The sequence below is a fragment of the Ctenopharyngodon idella genome, chromosome 23 (assembly GCF_019924925.1).
Source record: "Ctenopharyngodon idella isolate HZGC_01 chromosome 23, HZGC01, whole genome shotgun sequence".
Lineage (NCBI taxonomy): Eukaryota > Metazoa > Chordata > Actinopteri > Cypriniformes > Xenocyprididae > Ctenopharyngodon > Ctenopharyngodon idella.
The window spans coordinates 12,765,886-12,783,490 of NC_067242.1; the positions used below are offsets into that span (position 1 = coordinate 12,765,886).

Here is a 17,605-nt window from a genome sequence, read left to right on the forward strand (position 1 = left end):
GCAGAGGATCACCAATTCCCCCAATGCTGCGGCGAAAAATAGTGGAGCAATATCAGAAAGGAGTTTCTCAGAGAAAAATTGCGAAGAGTTTGAAGTTATCATCATCATCTACAGTGCATAATATCATCCAAAGATTTAGAGAATCTGGAACAATCTCTGTGCGTAAGGGTCAAGGCCGGAAAACCATACTGGATGCCCGTGATCTTCGGGCCCTTAGACGGCACTGCATCACATACAGGAATGCTACTGTAATGGAAATCACAACATGGGCTCAGGAATACTTCCAGAAAACATTGTCGATGAACACAATCCACCGTGCCATTCGCCGTTGCCGGCTAAAACTCTATAGGTCAAAAAAGAAGCCATATCCAAACATGATCCAGAAGCGCAGGCGTTTTCTCTGGGCCAAGGCTCATTTAAAATGGACTGTGGCAAAGTGGAAAACTGTTCTGTGGTCAGACGAATCAAAATTTGAAGTTCTTTTTGGAAAACTGGGACGCCATGTCATCTGGACTAAAGAGGACAAGGACAACCCAAGTTGTTATCAGCGCTCAGTTCAGAAGCCTGCATCTCTGATGGCATGGGGTTGCATGAGTGCGTGTGGCATGGGCAGCTTACACATCTGGAAAGGCACCATCAATGCTGAAAGGTATATTCAAGTTCTAGAACAACATATGCTCCCATCCAGATGTCGTCTCTTTCAGGGAAGACCTTGCATTTTCCAACATGACAATGCCAGACCACATACTGCATCAATTACAACATCATGGCTGCGTAGAAGAAGGATCCGGGTACTGAAATGGCCAGCCTGCAGTCCAGATCTTTCACCCATAGAAAACATTTGGCGCATCATAAAGAGGAAGATGTGACAAAGAAGACCTAAGACAGTTGAGCAACTAGAAGCCTGTATTAGACAAGAATGGGACAACATTCCTATTCCTAAACTTCAGCAACTTGTCTCCTCAGTCCCCAGACATTTGCAGACTGCTATAAAAAGAAGAGGGGATGCCACACAGTGGTAAACATGGCCTTGTCCCAAATTTTTTGAGATGTGTTGATGCCATGAAATTTAAAATCAACTTATTTTTCCCTTAAAATGATACATTTTCTCAGTTTAAACATTTGATATGTCATCTATGTTGTATTCTGAATAAAATATTGAAATTTGAAACTTCCACATCATTGCATTCCTTTTTTATTCACAATTTGTACAGTGTCCCAACTTTTTTGGAATCGGGTTTGTATATTTTTTGTGTTTTTTTAAAAAATAGACAAATATGATATTATTTTAAACTCCAATCTGTTGTTTAGCAGTTTGGGTAGTTCTTTAATGCTTCACTAACTAGCAGAAGACACTAACCAGGTTTAAATTTCAGTTGCGCAGATAGGGTTCGTTGTAACATTGCGTTACAATGTGCCCCGCTATTAGAACTATACTATTCTATACAGTTACGATACAACTGGCATAATCAACTATTATGAATGTCTGTTGAGAAACCATGGAAAAAAGGTGAATAAAGACTGAGAGGAAGAACCTGAACATTCAGAAAATATTATTTCAAGAAATTTACAGCATTTGTACTGGCTCATTTATTCGTCTTGTGTTCTGTGAGAGTGTTCACTGACAAACCACAAAATTATTTAAATTTGAATTTCTAAAAAAATGCCAATATTTTATATGAAAAAAAAAAAATCTCCCCTGATTGCTTTGTCAGACAAAATGGCGGATTCAGCATTATGATTGCTTAGATAGCCTGTCAATCAAACTTCTTTTATTACACGTACACTAGTGTGACTTGTACGCATACACAGGCGTTCAACGCATGTGCAGTTTTGAGCAATCTCTCACCACGAGTTACAACCCATGTAAACATCTTTGTATTCTTTCATGCTAGAGTTCTACAAATGAGAGTACTTTCTAACCTCTTCGCACAATCTGTCGTCTATATAGGCTTCCATTGTCACTGTAGCTTGCATGCGTTTCGGTCTTTTCTGTTTATGCATTTTTTCTTTGACTACCTTGTGAATCGACGCCCCCAGGGCACAGTTGCCACCTTGTGGATAAACTAATTACTGCAAAAAAAATTAAATGCGCGGTTACAAAAATCTGCTGGTGCGCGTACAGTACATGCGTACTCTTATAGCGTATTATAACTGGTTACAATTATTCATGAGACCATACAATGCATTATAGGGTGCATTACAAGGCATAATTGATGCATTAAAAATACATTTATAATGCATTATACATAAAGTATATGAGATTATTACGATGCTTTTGCTCAAAACTCACTTTGAGTGTTTGTAGCATCTTCCTATTGCGAGTTTGCAACCTATTGTGGATTACCTCATGCTGCCCGACTAAATCTCACGCCAAATAAGACAACACACAATAAATCTTAATCTGCTCATAGAAATCTTGCTTGGTCTAATAGAGACTGAACTGGTCTAAAGCAATAAAATAAAATCTCTTCTCGCACTTTGCAATCACTACAGACTAGAGCTAGAAGAAACGCCAGCAGTGAGAGACATATGTTTATACCCTGGTTTGTTCCGTATTTTAGACAGGGAGTCAGTTTACGGCACTTTCATTTTCAATTCATTTTTTTGGTATTCGCAAACAGTGATTGACTGACGCACTAATCTGAACAAAATTCAATGACATCAAGGCTGTAATGTGATTGGTTACCAAGACACACATGATCCAAGTTAGCCATTAGCCACTTTCTCCAATGGTAGAGCCACAGGACCTCTTATCTCTCAATAATAAGACCACCTACAGTGGTGGTCAGAATTATTGGCACCCTTGGTAAATATGATCAAAGATGACTATAAAAATAAATCTGCATTGTTTATCCTTTTGATCTTTAATTCATAAAATTAGCAAAAATCTAACCTTTCATTGAAGGAAAAGAATTGAAAGTGGGGGGGGAAAATCACATTATGAAATAAATGTTTTTCTCCAAAACACGTTGGCCACAATTATTGGCACCCTTTTATTCAAACTTTTTGCAACCTCCTTTTGCCAAGATAACAGCTCTAAGTCTTCACCTATAATGCCTGATGAGTTTGGAGAACACCTGACAAGAGATCAGAGACCATTCCTTCATACAGAATCTCTCCAGATCCTTCAGATTCCCAGCTTCATGCTGGTGCTTCTTCTCTTCAGCTCACTCCACTCATTTTCCTTAGGGTTCAGGTCAGGGGACTGAGTCGGCCATGGCAGAAGCTTCATTTTGTGCTCAGTGACACATTTTTGTGTTGATTTTGATGTTTGTTTTGGATCATTGTCCTGATGGAAGATCCAATCATGGCCCATTATTGGATTTCTAGCAGAAGCGGTCAGGTTTTGATTTTTTATCTGTTGGTATTTGATAGAATCCATGATACCAGGTGTCTGAACAAGATGTCCAGGATCTCCAGCAGAAAAATAGGCCCACAACATTAAAGATCCAGAAGTATATTTAACCGTGGGCATTGGGTACTTTTTATCCATGTGTGCACCAAACCCATCTGGTGGGTTTGCTGCCAAAAATCTCTTTTTTTAGTTTCATCTGACCATAGAAGCCGGTCCCGTTTGAAGTTCCAGTCGTGTCTGACAACTGAATATGCTGGAGATTGTTTCTGGATGAGCGAGGAGGATTTATCTTGAAACCCTCCTGAACAACTTGTGGGGATGTAGGTGCGGTTTGGTAATTTTTTTTAGGCATTCTGAGACTCAAGACTCAACTAATCTCTGCAATTCTCCAGCTGTGATCCTTGGAGAGTCTTTGTCCACTCAAACTTTCCTAATCACCGTGCATTAGGACAATTTAGACACACGTCCTCTTCCAGGCAGATTTGTAACATCTTTAGTTGATTGGAACTTCTTAATTATTGCCCTGATGGTGGAAAGGGGGATTTTCAATGCTTTAGCTATTTTCTTACAGCCACTTTCTATTTTGTGAAGCTCAACAATCTTGCTGCACATCAGAACTATATTCTTTGGTTTTACTCATTGTGATGAATGATTAAGGGAATTTGGCCTTTGTGTTTCCTCATGTTTATCACCTTTTTCACCTTTTTTTATGTTACAAAATAACGGAGTAGTGGAAACTGCTGGATGCTCCTGTGTAGCTGGCCCCGGTAGGTCTTGTAGCCATGCTGCTGCTGTGTTGTGGAAGGTGGGTATTTATAAATAGAGCAACACTGCTTAGTGTGGCGAAACGTATAGCAAATAGATTTAAATAGTCTGTATGTGCTGCGTGATAATTTTCTAACAGCAATTTTTAACCAATAATTTTTTTTTTTTTGGTTTATAATAAATAAACCAAAAACATAAAAATGTTTCATGTGCTAATGGTGATGTACTGTGCAATAAGTAACAAAGTAAATAAAGTAGACAATATGTTCTGATTTTTGAAAGGTGCAGAATGCAGTGGCCAGTGGTATTACAGGGCTTTCTTGCACTGATGAGCAGCATAGATGGAATGCAGGGACCAGAAGAAATCTTGAACAGAAAAGAATCAGTCAGATAACATTTAAACATCACAAAGCTGAAGATGTATATGCTGTGTCATCTGCAAGGGAGGGAAAAAGGTTACCATCTACACCAAGCTATGAAACACATCATGACTTCAGGGAGAGAGTCAGTTCTTCAGACACAAAACCGAGATAACTGAGATATTTTTTTAGAATTAAAAATGTCAAGTATTGTGATTAAATACATAAGTACAAATTTCACCACATGCAACAGTCTGAGCATTAATTATCTGCTTCACGGATCAGCTCACCATGCAAATTTACTAAAGCTGCACATATACGGAGAATTTTATCAATCTTTGGCATAAGAGTGATAGGCAAGGTTTGAGACAACACCTTGTACACTTTCAGTCTCCTAATTGCACCTTCAACGTGTATCCTTACATTTGCAATCCTGTGACTGCATGTGACTTTTTCTTCTGTCAGCTGTGTTTTGTTGGCAAAGTGAGGAATTATCAAGTTGACTTGTCTTTCATACAACAAGTCTCTAATCAAAAAACCCCTATCCACCATCACTTCATCTCCCAGTTTGAAGTATTCAAGAATACCAGAGTCACACGTGATAAATTTGTCTCTACAGCGGCCCCCATATGCTGCTGATATAAACATCACTAGACCACAAGGTGCAATAGCCACTAAATATTTGATAGTGTTGCAAGCATAGTAGTGGCTGTACGATTCAGACCTTGAGTCCAGGTTCCTTGGCTTTTGGATTTCACTTTCAGTGCAGTCTAAGATACAGGTAACATTGGGATAATACTGCTTAAATGCCTCTGGTGTTGTGGCCCTTATTGTTTCTTTGAGGAGCCATGGTATCAGATCCTTCAAGACTACAGCCATGGTGTCAATCCAAAAAGAAATGATCCTGCTCACTTGACTCACTGATATACAAAATCGAATGGCTAGGTCTTCTATCAAAAGGTTTAATTTCAGCTTCATTAGTGTGAGCAAGATTTGCTGTTCAACTTCATTCTGGTATGACACATTTGCATGGGGACGCAGAACAGCTACAAGGGTATGAAATGTGTGGAGTGGGAGCCCGGTGTACAGATTTGAGTCAGAGTCGTTCCTCAGAGTAGGAGGCTTGAATGTATCACACTGTGTTGACTGGTTTACATAAGTTACATGGTGTTCTTTTTTAGTATAACAATGCTCCTCAAAGATGTGGTCTTCCCATTGTGTTCTAACAGAGGCAAAGTTCTTAGATGTACAGCTGTGGTCATCAACATTTGATTGCATGGGACTGGGGGGAGATGTAAGACTCTCTTCTCCAGGCCTTCCTTCATCCATTTCAATGTGCTCTTGGCAAACACCAACCCCTGTAAAAACAGAAAAGTCATTATATATTGCAACTTACATTAGCTGGGTCATTATATGGAACAGGGTGATTTGTATTTCAAAAAAGAGTACATTTTTATAAAAAAAATTAAAGTTCATAAATAAATACATTTTTAGAATATAGTCATGCAGAATTTTAGATTAGCACTTATACACTTTTAAATAGCATGTATAGACTAAATGCTGACTTTTTCCCCCCCCACACACATTTTGTAAACCGAAATGAGATTATAAACAAACACTGATATTATGTTAAATATTGCTATTTGAGCTGTGATATGGCAAGCATTTAAGTTCTCATACTGCTGCAGCTGGTAAAATGAAGACCACACTCTGCTGCCAAAATATTTAGTCAATATTTAAGGGTCTGCACACTTGGGTAAACTCTTTACAAGAACAAACTCAGACCTCTTTGACAAAAGGGAACAGAATAAAAACACAATTTCTTTATATCCATTTAAAAAAAGTGCCTGATTGACACTCAAAGTGGAGCTTAAAATCGGACTCATTTAAACGATTCGTCATACTGAATCAAACTACATACGAGTTTGTGAGTGAGAATGGTTCATTTAAAGAGCCGATGCTAAAGAATCATATGTTAAATGGATCAAACTCCTCTTGTTGTCCGATCTGAATCAGGCAGTGAAAACAACGCAACACGTACACTTATGCTACAAGTTAACATATTCAAGTGCTGAAGGAAAGGCTGGTTTCTTAAAGATATTTAAGCACACATAAAAACACTGTATCTATATCATAAGCCGTATTTTGATTAATTCTGCTGACCTAGTAGTACGTTAGCCTTGTAAATAACGTTAGTGAATAGACTCACCTTGGTCCGGACAAGTTCGTCGTCTTCTCTTCTTTCTTAATGGACGATCATATCCAAGCCAAAGTTCAGGATAAGGATTTTCCGTTGTTGGTTGTCTGTCCACAAAGTGGAATGAGCATACATGGATGTTACGTGGCGGGAATTTCAAATTAAGTGCAGCAAGCCATTGTCTTTTGCACTCGTCGTTGGTTGGCATCTTGTGCAATTTAAATGGTTTTGGACATTTACATTCCGCTTTTGTTGTTGGCTTGTGGTCGTAACACTCATCTTCCAGAAGTTTTTTGAGCTTTCTGTAGCTGTTGTGACAACCTTTAACAGCACAAATTCTCCCAGAACCTCCACTATTCGCCATCACTAGGAACGTCGTCTAGCTGATGACAATTACTAAACGGAAGTTCAGAGCATCCTACCGGAAGTAAGTCGCCGATATGGCGCCCCCCACGGAGAAGTGAGGAAAAAGGTGGATACTCCGGTGGAACAGGAAGCCATGGCTGGACAATTTCATGTTCATGATCACCCTGGTGTGCTAAAAAAAAAAAAAAAAAAAAAAAATGTAAATATGAATGGGAATATGCTTCAGAGATAATTTACTCATAAAAAATTCTAGGGGTGCCAATAATTGTGGCCAATGTGTTTTGGAGAAAAACATTTATTTCATAATGTGAATTTTCCCCCCACTTTCAATTCTTTTCCGTCAATGAAATGTTAGATTTTTGCTAATTTTATGAATTAAAGATCAAAAGGATAAACAATGCAGGTTTATTTTTATAGTCATCTTTGATCATATTTACCAAGGGTGCCAATAATTCTGACCACCACTGTATATTAAAACCGTACACAACGCAGTTTGTCCCGCATTCTACAGGAGTGCTAGAGAGTGCCAAGCACGCTCAAACAAGAGCACTCTTAGTTGAAACTGTAATAATAGCATATTGGTGAAAAATATCGCAAATGCTCCTGGTGCATATTAGGGTTTGGGCTCTCCTTGCATTAAAGGTTTCTTTTTACAACATGTTTTTGCAGCAATTAGCAATGTAGCCAAACACATATAAACAAACATCATTTTCAAAATACTACTGTAGTTGTGTAACAATATGTAGGCCTACACTTTTAAGAAATCTGGGGAAAAATCTTTTTTGGGTGGATGAGTTTTACTTATACTCCCAAACATTGAGATAACTTTTAATTTTAATTTTGTCAATTCAAATTCATTGGGCAAATCAATTGGATAAATAGTAAATTAAGTTTAGCTTACTAAAAAAAAAAAAAAAAAAAAAAATACTGTGTAGTTTTTTTAGCGAGAAGGGCTGGACAATTCAAGGGGCCCTGATCAGAGATGGGAGCGTGATTTTGAACTATTGTAAAAAAGCAGTATCACACTCACAGTGTGCAATATGGCTCACGTCAGCACTGATGTGAGATGAAGTTGGACACTTTCCCTTTCCTGTCATGCATACTTTATCACAGATTAAGTGGATTAGAGGAAATATTTTTCAAATACACAGACATTTCAAACGTTTTCATGTAGCAACAGAAAAATCTTTCATTCAGTACTCTACAATAAGTCTATACTATTTCAATAGCATTAAAGTGGGGTCTATATTTTGATAAATTTGACTATAACATTAAGATTACATGAAAAGAGTTTTTACTGTTATAAAAACAGTTCTCTGCACTTGCATAATATGGACTCACAGAGAGGAATTATTTTTCTAAAACAATCTCTTTGTTCTCATTTTTGTGTGGAGTATCTTAAAAGGTTACAATTGTTATTGCATTTTTATTTACATTTTTACAATGTTATTAATTATTAACTATACTTTAATCAATTCACAAACCATCTGCAGTTCCCTCATGAACACCCAGGGCTTCACGAACCCCATGGAAAACCCTGCTTTAAAATATCAAAAAAAAAAAAAAAAAAAAAAATCTTTTTCAAAAATATGTAATAAATAGCAACACCACTTAGAAGGATCATTCTGATATGGCCTATCTGAACAATGTCATTGTATTGTTGCATACTATAATATACAACCATCATCATCCCAGACCACAAAAACCTGACCTAGCTTACATTTACCTCATTGACTTGCTCTTATTTGCTTTAAAGAAATGCTGAGAATGGCGGCCCACTCACTATGGTCCCTCTGATGTCTCTGCTGATTCTTGCATTTCATGGCTAACAAAATGCATCACCATATTTCAAACTTAAACCTTGCTGTACTCTAATAAGCATGACTTTGTATGGAAAACACATCGCCCACCAACTTATTCTTTGCATCCACTTTTTCCTCACAAAACCCATCCTGTGATCTACTCCACCTCCTCTCAAACCAAGTTGTGGAGAGTTTCGTGCATCATGCAAGGGAACGGGGGCTTCAACGAGGACAAGTGCAGTGCAGTGCATACAGTACACATGTGCAATGCCTAAACATTATTATTGGAAAATTACACACAAGGGATAATGGTATGCTCTTCATCACGTTTTTCAGGATTAAAAACTTTATGTTCTGTTTCATCAGGTTATTGCCAGTAAATGCATTAGTGAAACACAAAATTAAAGGTGGGATAAGTAGATTTTTAACAATGCTGTTGGACATTGTTGATATTTGAAATCAACCCAAACAAACCCACCCCTCTCTTCATTGCTCCGCCTCCAAAACTCACATTCCAATCCTAACCACCCTGCTCCAAGTCGGTCTCGAACCCCAGCCCGTCCGCTGCTGGCAGGTGAGGCGAGTGCACTAACAATGACGCTAAACAACACATTCTCTAAGCGTCGTCAGTGCGCAGTGGTTAATGCTGATTGGTTACACGTTTGTTATTGGTGTCGGGCTGACTAACTTCCAAACAGTGTTTTTCAAAATCTACTGACTCCACCTTTAAAGTATTGTGGAGTTGGGGAATTATACCATACACTGCAAACTAACCAGGGGCAAATAAATTTGCACAAATTACAGACACATGTAAGCAAATTCAGCTAGCTCAGTTAAAGTAGTTGTTTCATCCTGTCTATTCCAGTGTGATGTTGTTATTAGCGTTGATTCTGTTTTAAATGTTGATGCAGAGTTTATGGGACGTGCTGTCATTTCAGTTGCTGCTGCCTTCTTCTCGTCCACAAATTGCATGGCTCTTTTCACCCAAAGATTTTGTGGATCGGCACAAAAAGTTAATCCATTGACTGTTTTAAATCTGTAATTACATAAAAGTAACAATTTAGCACGATAATACAACAAAATACGCAAATCTACAGATGTTTATTTCATTAAAACTGTATATTAGTACTATAAAATATGTGTTTCGGTTTTAAAATGTTTTGTACTTAAAAAAAGGCCTGGCCAAAAGAACTAGTATTCTGACATATTAGCTCAGATTTACACTGTTGAATACAGGTGCTGGTCATATAATTAGAATATCATCAAAAAGTTGATTTATTTCACTAATTCCATTCAAAAAGTGAAACTTGTATATTATATTCATTCATTACACACAGACTGATATATTTCAAATGTTTATTTCTTTTAATTTTGATGATTATAACTGATAACTAAGGAAAATCCCAAATTTAGTATCTCAGAAAATTAGAATATTGTGAAAAGGTTCAATATTGAAGACACCTGGTGCCACACTCTAATCAGCTAATTAACTCAAAACACCTGCAAAGGCCTTTAAATGGTCTCTCAGTCTAGTTCTGTAGGCTACACAATCATGGGGAAGACTGCTGACTTGACAGTTGTCCAAAAGATGACCATTGACACCTTGCACAAGGAGGGCAAGACACAAAAGGTCATTGCAAAAGAGGCTGGCTGTTGACAGAGCTCTGTGTCCAAGCACATTAATAGAGAGGCGAAGGGAAGGAAAAGATGTGGTAGAAAAAAGTGTACAAGCAATAGGGATAACCGCACCCTGGAGAGGATTGTGAAACAAAACCCATTCAAAAATGTGGGGGAGATTCACAAAGAGTGGACTGCAGCTGGAGTCAGTGCTTCAAGAACCACTACGCACAGACGTATGCAAGACATGGGTTTCAGCTGTCACATTCCTTGTGTCAAGCCACTCTTGAACAACAGACAGCGTCAGAAGCGTGTCGCCTGGGCTAAAGACAAAAAGGACTGGACTGCTGCTGAGTGGTCCAAAGTTATGTTCTCTGATGAAAGTAAATTTTGCATTTCCTTTGGAAATCAGGGTCCCAGAGTCTGGAGGAAGAGAGGAGAGGCACACAATCCACATTGCTTGAGGTCCAGTGTAAAGTTTCCACAGTCAGTGATGGTTTGGGGTGCCATGCCATCTGCTGGTGTTGGTCCACTGTGTTTTCTGAGGTCCAAGGTCAACACAGCCGTATACCAGGAAGTTTTAGAGCACTTCATGCTTCCTGCTGCTGACCAACTTTATGGAGATGCAGATTTCATTTTCCAACAGGACTTGGCACCTGCACACAGTGCCAAAGCTACCAGTACCTGGTTTAAGGACCATGGTATCCCTGTTCTTAATTGGCCAGCAAACTCGCCTGACCTTAACCCCATAGAAAATCTATGGGGTATTGTGAAGAGGAAGATGCGATATGCCAGACCCAACAATGCAGAAGAGCTGAAGGCCACTATCAGAGCAACCTGGGCTCTTATAACACCTGAGCAGTGCCACAGACTGATCGACTCCATGCCATGCCGCATTGCTGCAGTAATTCAGGCAAAAAGAGCCCCAACTAAGTATTGAGTGCTGTACATGCTCATACTTTTCATGTTCATACTTTTCAGTTGGCCAAGATTTCTAAAAATCCTTTCTTTGTATTGGTCTGAAGTAATATTCTAATTTTCTAAGATACTGAATTTGGGATTTTCCTTAGTTGTCAGTTATAATCATCAAAATTAAAAGAAATAAACATTTGAAATATATCAGTCTGTGTGTAATGAATGAATATAATATACAAGTTTCACTTTTTGAATGGAATTAGTGAAATAAATCAACTTATTGATGATATTCTAATTATATGACCAGCACCTGTAGGTGTCTGAGGTCTATATCAGTGTATACACTTTCACAAGAAAAAAAAAAAGAGAACTCACTCTAATAGCATCAATTTGGCAGGCACCTGCTTCATAAATATTGTAACTTTTGATATTTTCTTTGCCGAGAACAGTTTCTGATGTCTTGAGACAAGGGGTGGGGGGGGGTTGTTGAATACCAACTGACATTCTTTTAGTCAAGACAATTTAACTGAAATAAACTCTGAGCTAAAAAATTTAGACCTTCGTTAATAAATTTAGGTGACGAAGCTCCTAGTTCATCCTGTCTATTCCAGTGTGATGTTGTATTCAGTTGTGTTGTTGTTTTAAATGTTGATGTAGAGTTTTTGGGACGTGCTGTCGTTTTATTTGCATTCTTCTTCTTGTCCACATATTGTATGGCTCTTTTTACCCAAAGCTTTCGTGGATCAGAGCAAAAAGTCAATCCTCTGACTGTTTTAAATCTGTAATTAAATAAAAGTAACAATTTAGCATGCTAATAACAAAATATACACGTGTACAAATGTCTTTTGGTATCAAAATGCAATGAGTAAAATTTGTCAAGGTACTTTCATAAGGCCTGGCCAAAAGAACTACTATTCTGACATAAGCATGGATTTATCATGAAATATAGTGTTAAATAGGTGTCTCAGGTCTATCACAGTGTATACACTTTCATTAGAAAAAAAGAGAACTCACTGAATGGCATCAATTTGGCAGACACCTGCTTTCTGTATCTTGTAACTTCTGATATTTTCCTTCCGGAGAACGGCTTCTGACGTCTTGAGACAAAGGCAGGTTAAAGGGCCAGAATCTACAAAACCCACAGGAAACAAAAAACATTTTTAACAACTGACATTCATTTAGTCAAGACAATTTAACTGAAATAGCTAACTCTAAACTCTTTAAAAAATAAAAATAAAAAAAAAACTTTTGTTAACAAATTCAATAAGCTCAGGTGAAGAATTTCTTGGTTCATCCTGTCAATTCCAGTGTGATGATGTTTTCAGAATTGATGCCGTTTTATTTAATTGAATGAAAGTGAAGTAATATGGAGGAAATGAAAGTAACATTTTTGCAAATACATAAAGCTTCTTACTTTGGCAGGTGATCTGAGCAAGCAGCACTGTAGCCAGCAAAGGAGTTATCGACACACACCTCATCTTCTCTCATGAGTCTGATTGGTATTGTTCACCACAACATGCACTTTTATAAATATTTACAAGCAGGTAAATGAACATCAAAAAAAAGAGCCCTGCCCCCCACCATCATGGCAGACACACACCAGGGTCAGAGATTACGACTTTTAACAGAAAATTCTCAGAAGTATGTACCAATGGTGGGTTCTAATCAACCCTAGATAAACATACCCACTAGTCACTGCACAGTAGTGCAATTCTTAAAATAAACCCTGTGAAAAGGTGCTGAGGTTCCGGTGTTTTTACCCTGGTGTGGTTTTTATGCGACTGCTCATGGGTAAGTGTGCAAAAAGCGACAGTTACAATGAAACTGTCATGATGGGCTGAATAAAAAGACATATCTAATTATCTAACGTCTATCTTACAACCAAATTACATTCATTTACATAATAAACATCACAACAGACATTTATCACTCGGTTTAGGGCTTTCAAATGCCGTTTATTAAATATTCTTAAATATTTTATATACCTCAAATTCTGATTTGTGCGACTCAGGTTTCATCAGTGACGGATGACATTGCAAGGTGTTCCAAATTAACTCATTTTGAATTGAACGGATATCCCCTGCTCAGTGAGTACTATAGGGAGCAGAGTAAACACTACTTTCATGTCTTTCGTATCACACCACAGACTTGCTTTCATTTCATACAAACACAACTTGTGCCATCTTGTGTTGCAGTTATCCATTGTAGCCTAGGCCTACTTCAGAGGGCGTCAGCATTAATATTAAAGTAATGTTGTTGCAGTGTTCGTCTTGATGCTAGGCCGATTACATTGTAGTCTACATTATAATGGACTCATTTTCTTAGCAGAAGCTTCAAGATAATGTGTAAAATTATTAAATAATTTCAATCCAAATAAATATTTCATATCCACATAGGCTATTTATTTGGTATTAAAATTGAATATTCATTCAACTCAATTTAGCGATCAAAATTGTTTAAAAAAAAGCTCGATTTTTTAAAAATATGTAAGAAAAAGCTAAACCATTCTGATATGGCCTGTCTGAATGGCGTCAACGAGCTGTTGCGTACTATGACATGTAACCATAATCCCAGACCACAAAAACCTGACCTAGCTTTCATTTACCTCACTGACTTTTGCTCATATTCGTTTCAAATTAGAGATGCCGACAAGGCTCACTCACTTTACCTGACAGACATCTCAGAACATCTCTAGCCATAATTTCAATGCAGTGGTCAGCCAAGACTCAAACAATGTAACCATTTACTTAAGTACACCAGAGAGTTTGTATGGAAAACACATTGCCCACCAACCTATTCTTTAAGCACCCACATTTTCTCACAAAAAACCCACCCTGTGATGTACTCCACCTCCTCTCAAACCAAGTTGTGTGAATGGAATTTGTGTACATGCATCATGCAATGAGTCGGGGGCTTCAATGCAGTTCTTCACATGTACAGTCTAAACATTTTCCATATGCTAATGCTGGAAATTTTAAAATGTAAGATACTGTACTTAAAGAGACTAAAAACCAGATTGCTACAGTTTGGTGACGTATTTGTACTGTTAAGGGGGAAATCCCACAGAACAGTGTGGATTGGAGTGTCTTAACCCACACATAGGGTTAACAGTATATGTGTGAACACTTCACTATGTTTTACCCACTGACACACACATACTCATTCTTGTACATCTATCTTTGTGAGAACAATGACACAATGCAAGCTCCTTACCCTAACCGTACCTATCACAACTAAGTGCCTGAACCCTTATCCTAAACCTAATTATAACCATATCACTAAACCAACTTAACCCTCAAACAGGCCTTTAAAAGTGGTCTCAGACAGTGAAGACTGGCCAAAATGTCCTCACTTTACTCTCTTTGTCCTCACTATGATGGACAAAGTACAAGTACACACACACAGAAGGTCAAAAATACTTCAGAATGAACATTTTAAAATAACACCTTTTATTTATTCATTTTTTTTAATATAAATTAATGTACAGGTTATTGAATAAACACATGAAACATGAACTTCTGAACTTTCAGGTTTAGTACTCCATTAACCTAATCGCACACCACATATATTTTTATTGGATATTAACTATATTGGGGAGGGGAAAAACATTCAGTTAAGCTGAGCTGAATAAAAACATGCATAGCAATGCAGTATATTTTATGCAATACATTTTAATTAGTTAAAATACAATAAAATTCAGCACAAACATTCCAGACATATGTCAACAAATCCGTATAGTCCAAGTGAAGTTGATTTTAGTTCATCCTGTTGCATTACAGTGTGATGTTCTTTTCGGCGTTGATGTTGTTTTAAATGTTGATGTAGAGATTATGGGACGTACTGTTGTTTTATTTGCCTTCTTCTTCTCATCCACATATTGTATGGCTCTTTTCACCCAAGGCTTTCGTGGATCGGAGCAAAAAGACAATCCTCTGACTGTTTTAAATCTGCAAATACATTAAAGTAACAATTTAGCATGATAATACAATAACATTATACAATATACACATATACATTTGTTTATTCAACTTAAAATTTAAACTCTAAATAAGCGTCGTAACAGTATTTTGGTATAGGTAAAAAATGTCAATGTACTAAAATAAGGCCTGACCAAAAGAACTAGCATTCTGATATATTAACTCAGATTTATCATGAAATATGTTGAATGGGTGGCTGAAGTCTATCACAGTGTTTACACTTTCATAAGAATAAAAAAAGGAAACTCACTGAACGGCATCAATTTGGCAGACACCTGCTTTCTGTATCTTGTAACTTCTGATATTTTCCTTGCGGAGAACGGTTTCTGACGTCTTGAGACAAAGGCAGGTTGAAGGGCCAGGCACTACAAAAACCCAAAGGAAACAAACATTTTTAACACGACATTAATTTAGATAGCACAGTTTATTTCAAAATAATATCTGAATCAAAGTGAAGAGTTAACATGGCATATAAATGAAGTTTTTAAAGCTTCTTACTTTGGCAGGTAACCTGAGCAAACAGCATTGTAGCCAGGAACAGCAAAGGAGTTATCGACACACACCTCATCTTCTCTCATGTGAGTCTGATGCGTATTGTCTCAGTTCACCACAATGTGCACTTTTATCAACGCTCACAAGGGGGAAAATAAACATCAGAACTTCCTCCCACAGAGATGTCACCTGTCCCCTTGGAAAGAAACCCCCACATCACCCCTCGGTCGACCACTATGTACACAAAGGAACATTCACAGCTCTCTAAAAATGAAAGGCATCACTTTATTTAGTGGTCTACATGACCATGAGTCTGGTCAATGTTAATGTAGGCGTGTCATATAGTGGAAAGTACCAAGATGTACACAATAATGAATGATGAATGAGTTTGAAAATTATACATTTACCAACTATTACATAGAGCGTCGTGTAAAGTCAGAGTACATCTGGGTAATATATAATAAACAAGGCGTTAAAGTGATAGTTCACCCAAAAATGAACATTTTGTCATCATTTACTCACCTTCAAGTTGTTCAAAACCTGAGTTTCTTTCTTCTGTTGAACACTAAAGAGGATATTTTAAAGAATGTTGGTAACCAAACAGTTGACGGTAGCCATTGACTTCTAAAGTAGGAATAAAAAAATACTATGGAAGTCAATGGCTACTGTAAAAAAAAAAAAAAAAAAAAAGGCCGGGTTACCAACATTCTTTAAAATATCTTCTTTGTGTTCAACAGAAGAAAGAAACTCATACAGATTTGGAACAACTTGAGGGTGAGTAAATGATGACAATTTTCATTTTTGGGTAAACTATCCCTTTAATAAAAAAAAAAAAAAAAAAATAAAAATAAAAATAAATATATAATATAATAAAATAAAATACAATACAATGTATAGGTGTATATGTTATATATTTATTATAAGTTAATATTTTACAACATGTAAACATTGTGAAATTGCTCTTCAAGAGAGTTCTTTCTGACTTTTAATATTGAGAGCTAATGTTGGTTTCCTGCAGTCTTGTGTGGTTATTGTTTTTTTTTCAGGGCGCTGCTGCGATAAAGTCTTTGTGGTCATTTACCCAACTCAGGGGGGAAATACGCATATAAACATATGTACAGCCTTTTTCCAAGTACAGAGGACACAATTTCTAATAATCAAACCAGTACACCATCATCTGGAAATAATGAATATGATGATGATGATGATGATGACAATGGCAATTGGCGTGTTTAGGTTTAAAGGCTGTCACTATACCAAGAGACCTTTATTTCAGATTAAATATTCTCTAATACAACATTTCAACTCACTTGCAGAAAACAAAACCAGTGAGAACAATAAAGGGGAATCTTTTGACAAGTGTATCTACCAATGTAACTGACTAGGGAAAGTCATTGTGGTGTACTGCTACTGCAACATCATATGACCTTTAGCGTGTGCTAAGTAAAAATCCGTAGAGGCTTGGCAGGGAGTGCAAGTGGCCCGCAAAAACCTTTCCTTCATCACGAAACCTTTATTTGACTCCAAGACACATTCATCTCTATAGACACCGTATAAATAAACACAGATGCAGCATCTTGCAAACTTTTAAAACAAAGAGTGGCGTGCTATCGCTGATCACAAAAAATGGGTTATGTGGCTTCTGGGGGGCTAGATTGATTGATTGATAGATTTTTTTGATACCTGACAGGAAATTTCTGTGCAGCAACACCAAGCATATAGAGCAGACAATATGCAATACACATTGTCTACTATAC

General features: G+C 37.3%; 1 protein-coding gene and 1 long non-coding RNA gene across 4 annotated transcripts in view; both read right to left on the reverse strand.

The window, feature by feature from the left end:
- Positions 1-2,943: 2,943 nt before the first annotated feature.
- Positions 2,944-15,939, reverse strand: si:dkey-56d12.4 (uncharacterized protein LOC799220 homolog). 2 transcript variants are annotated; one of them, XM_051882925.1, is made up of 5 exons: positions 15,855-15,939; positions 15,607-15,721; positions 11,938-12,158; positions 6,692-9,883; positions 2,944-5,840 (listed from the first exon to the last, which is right to left on the reverse strand). In XM_051882925.1, the coding sequence occupies exons 4-5, from the start codon at positions 7,041-7,043 to the stop codon at positions 4,744-4,746; spliced, it is 1,449 nt and encodes a 482-aa protein (XP_051738885.1). In that variant the 5' UTR covers positions 7,044-9,883; positions 11,938-12,158; positions 15,607-15,721; positions 15,855-15,939; the 3' UTR covers positions 2,944-4,743. The 2 variants fall into 2 exon arrangements, with proteins under 2 accessions (XP_051738885.1, XP_051738886.1); XM_051882926.1 differs by lacking the exons at positions 6,692-9,883; positions 11,938-12,158; positions 15,607-15,721; positions 15,855-15,939 and having other exon boundaries at positions 2,944-5,930.
- LOC127506447 (uncharacterized) overlaps positions 15,935-17,605 on the reverse strand; it is a 33,062-nt gene continuing 31,391 nt past the window's right edge. For both annotated transcript variants that reach the window (XR_007927998.1, XR_007927997.1), the window contains one exon: positions 15,935-16,082. This is a non-coding gene — a long non-coding RNA (uncharacterized LOC127506447). The remainder of the gene's footprint in view (positions 16,083-17,605) is intronic.

Bases quoted from the DNA above. Each gene is read 5' to 3' on its own strand.
- si:dkey-56d12.4 (XM_051882925.1), bottom strand. From the start codon at position 7,043: ATGGCGAATAGTGGAGGTTCTGGGAGAATTTGTGCTGTTAAAGGTTGT. The intron at 5,841-6,691 runs GTGAGTCTATTC...CTGTTTTTACAG, and splicing joins ACGAACTTGTCCGGACCAAG to GGGTTGGTGTTTGCCAAGAG.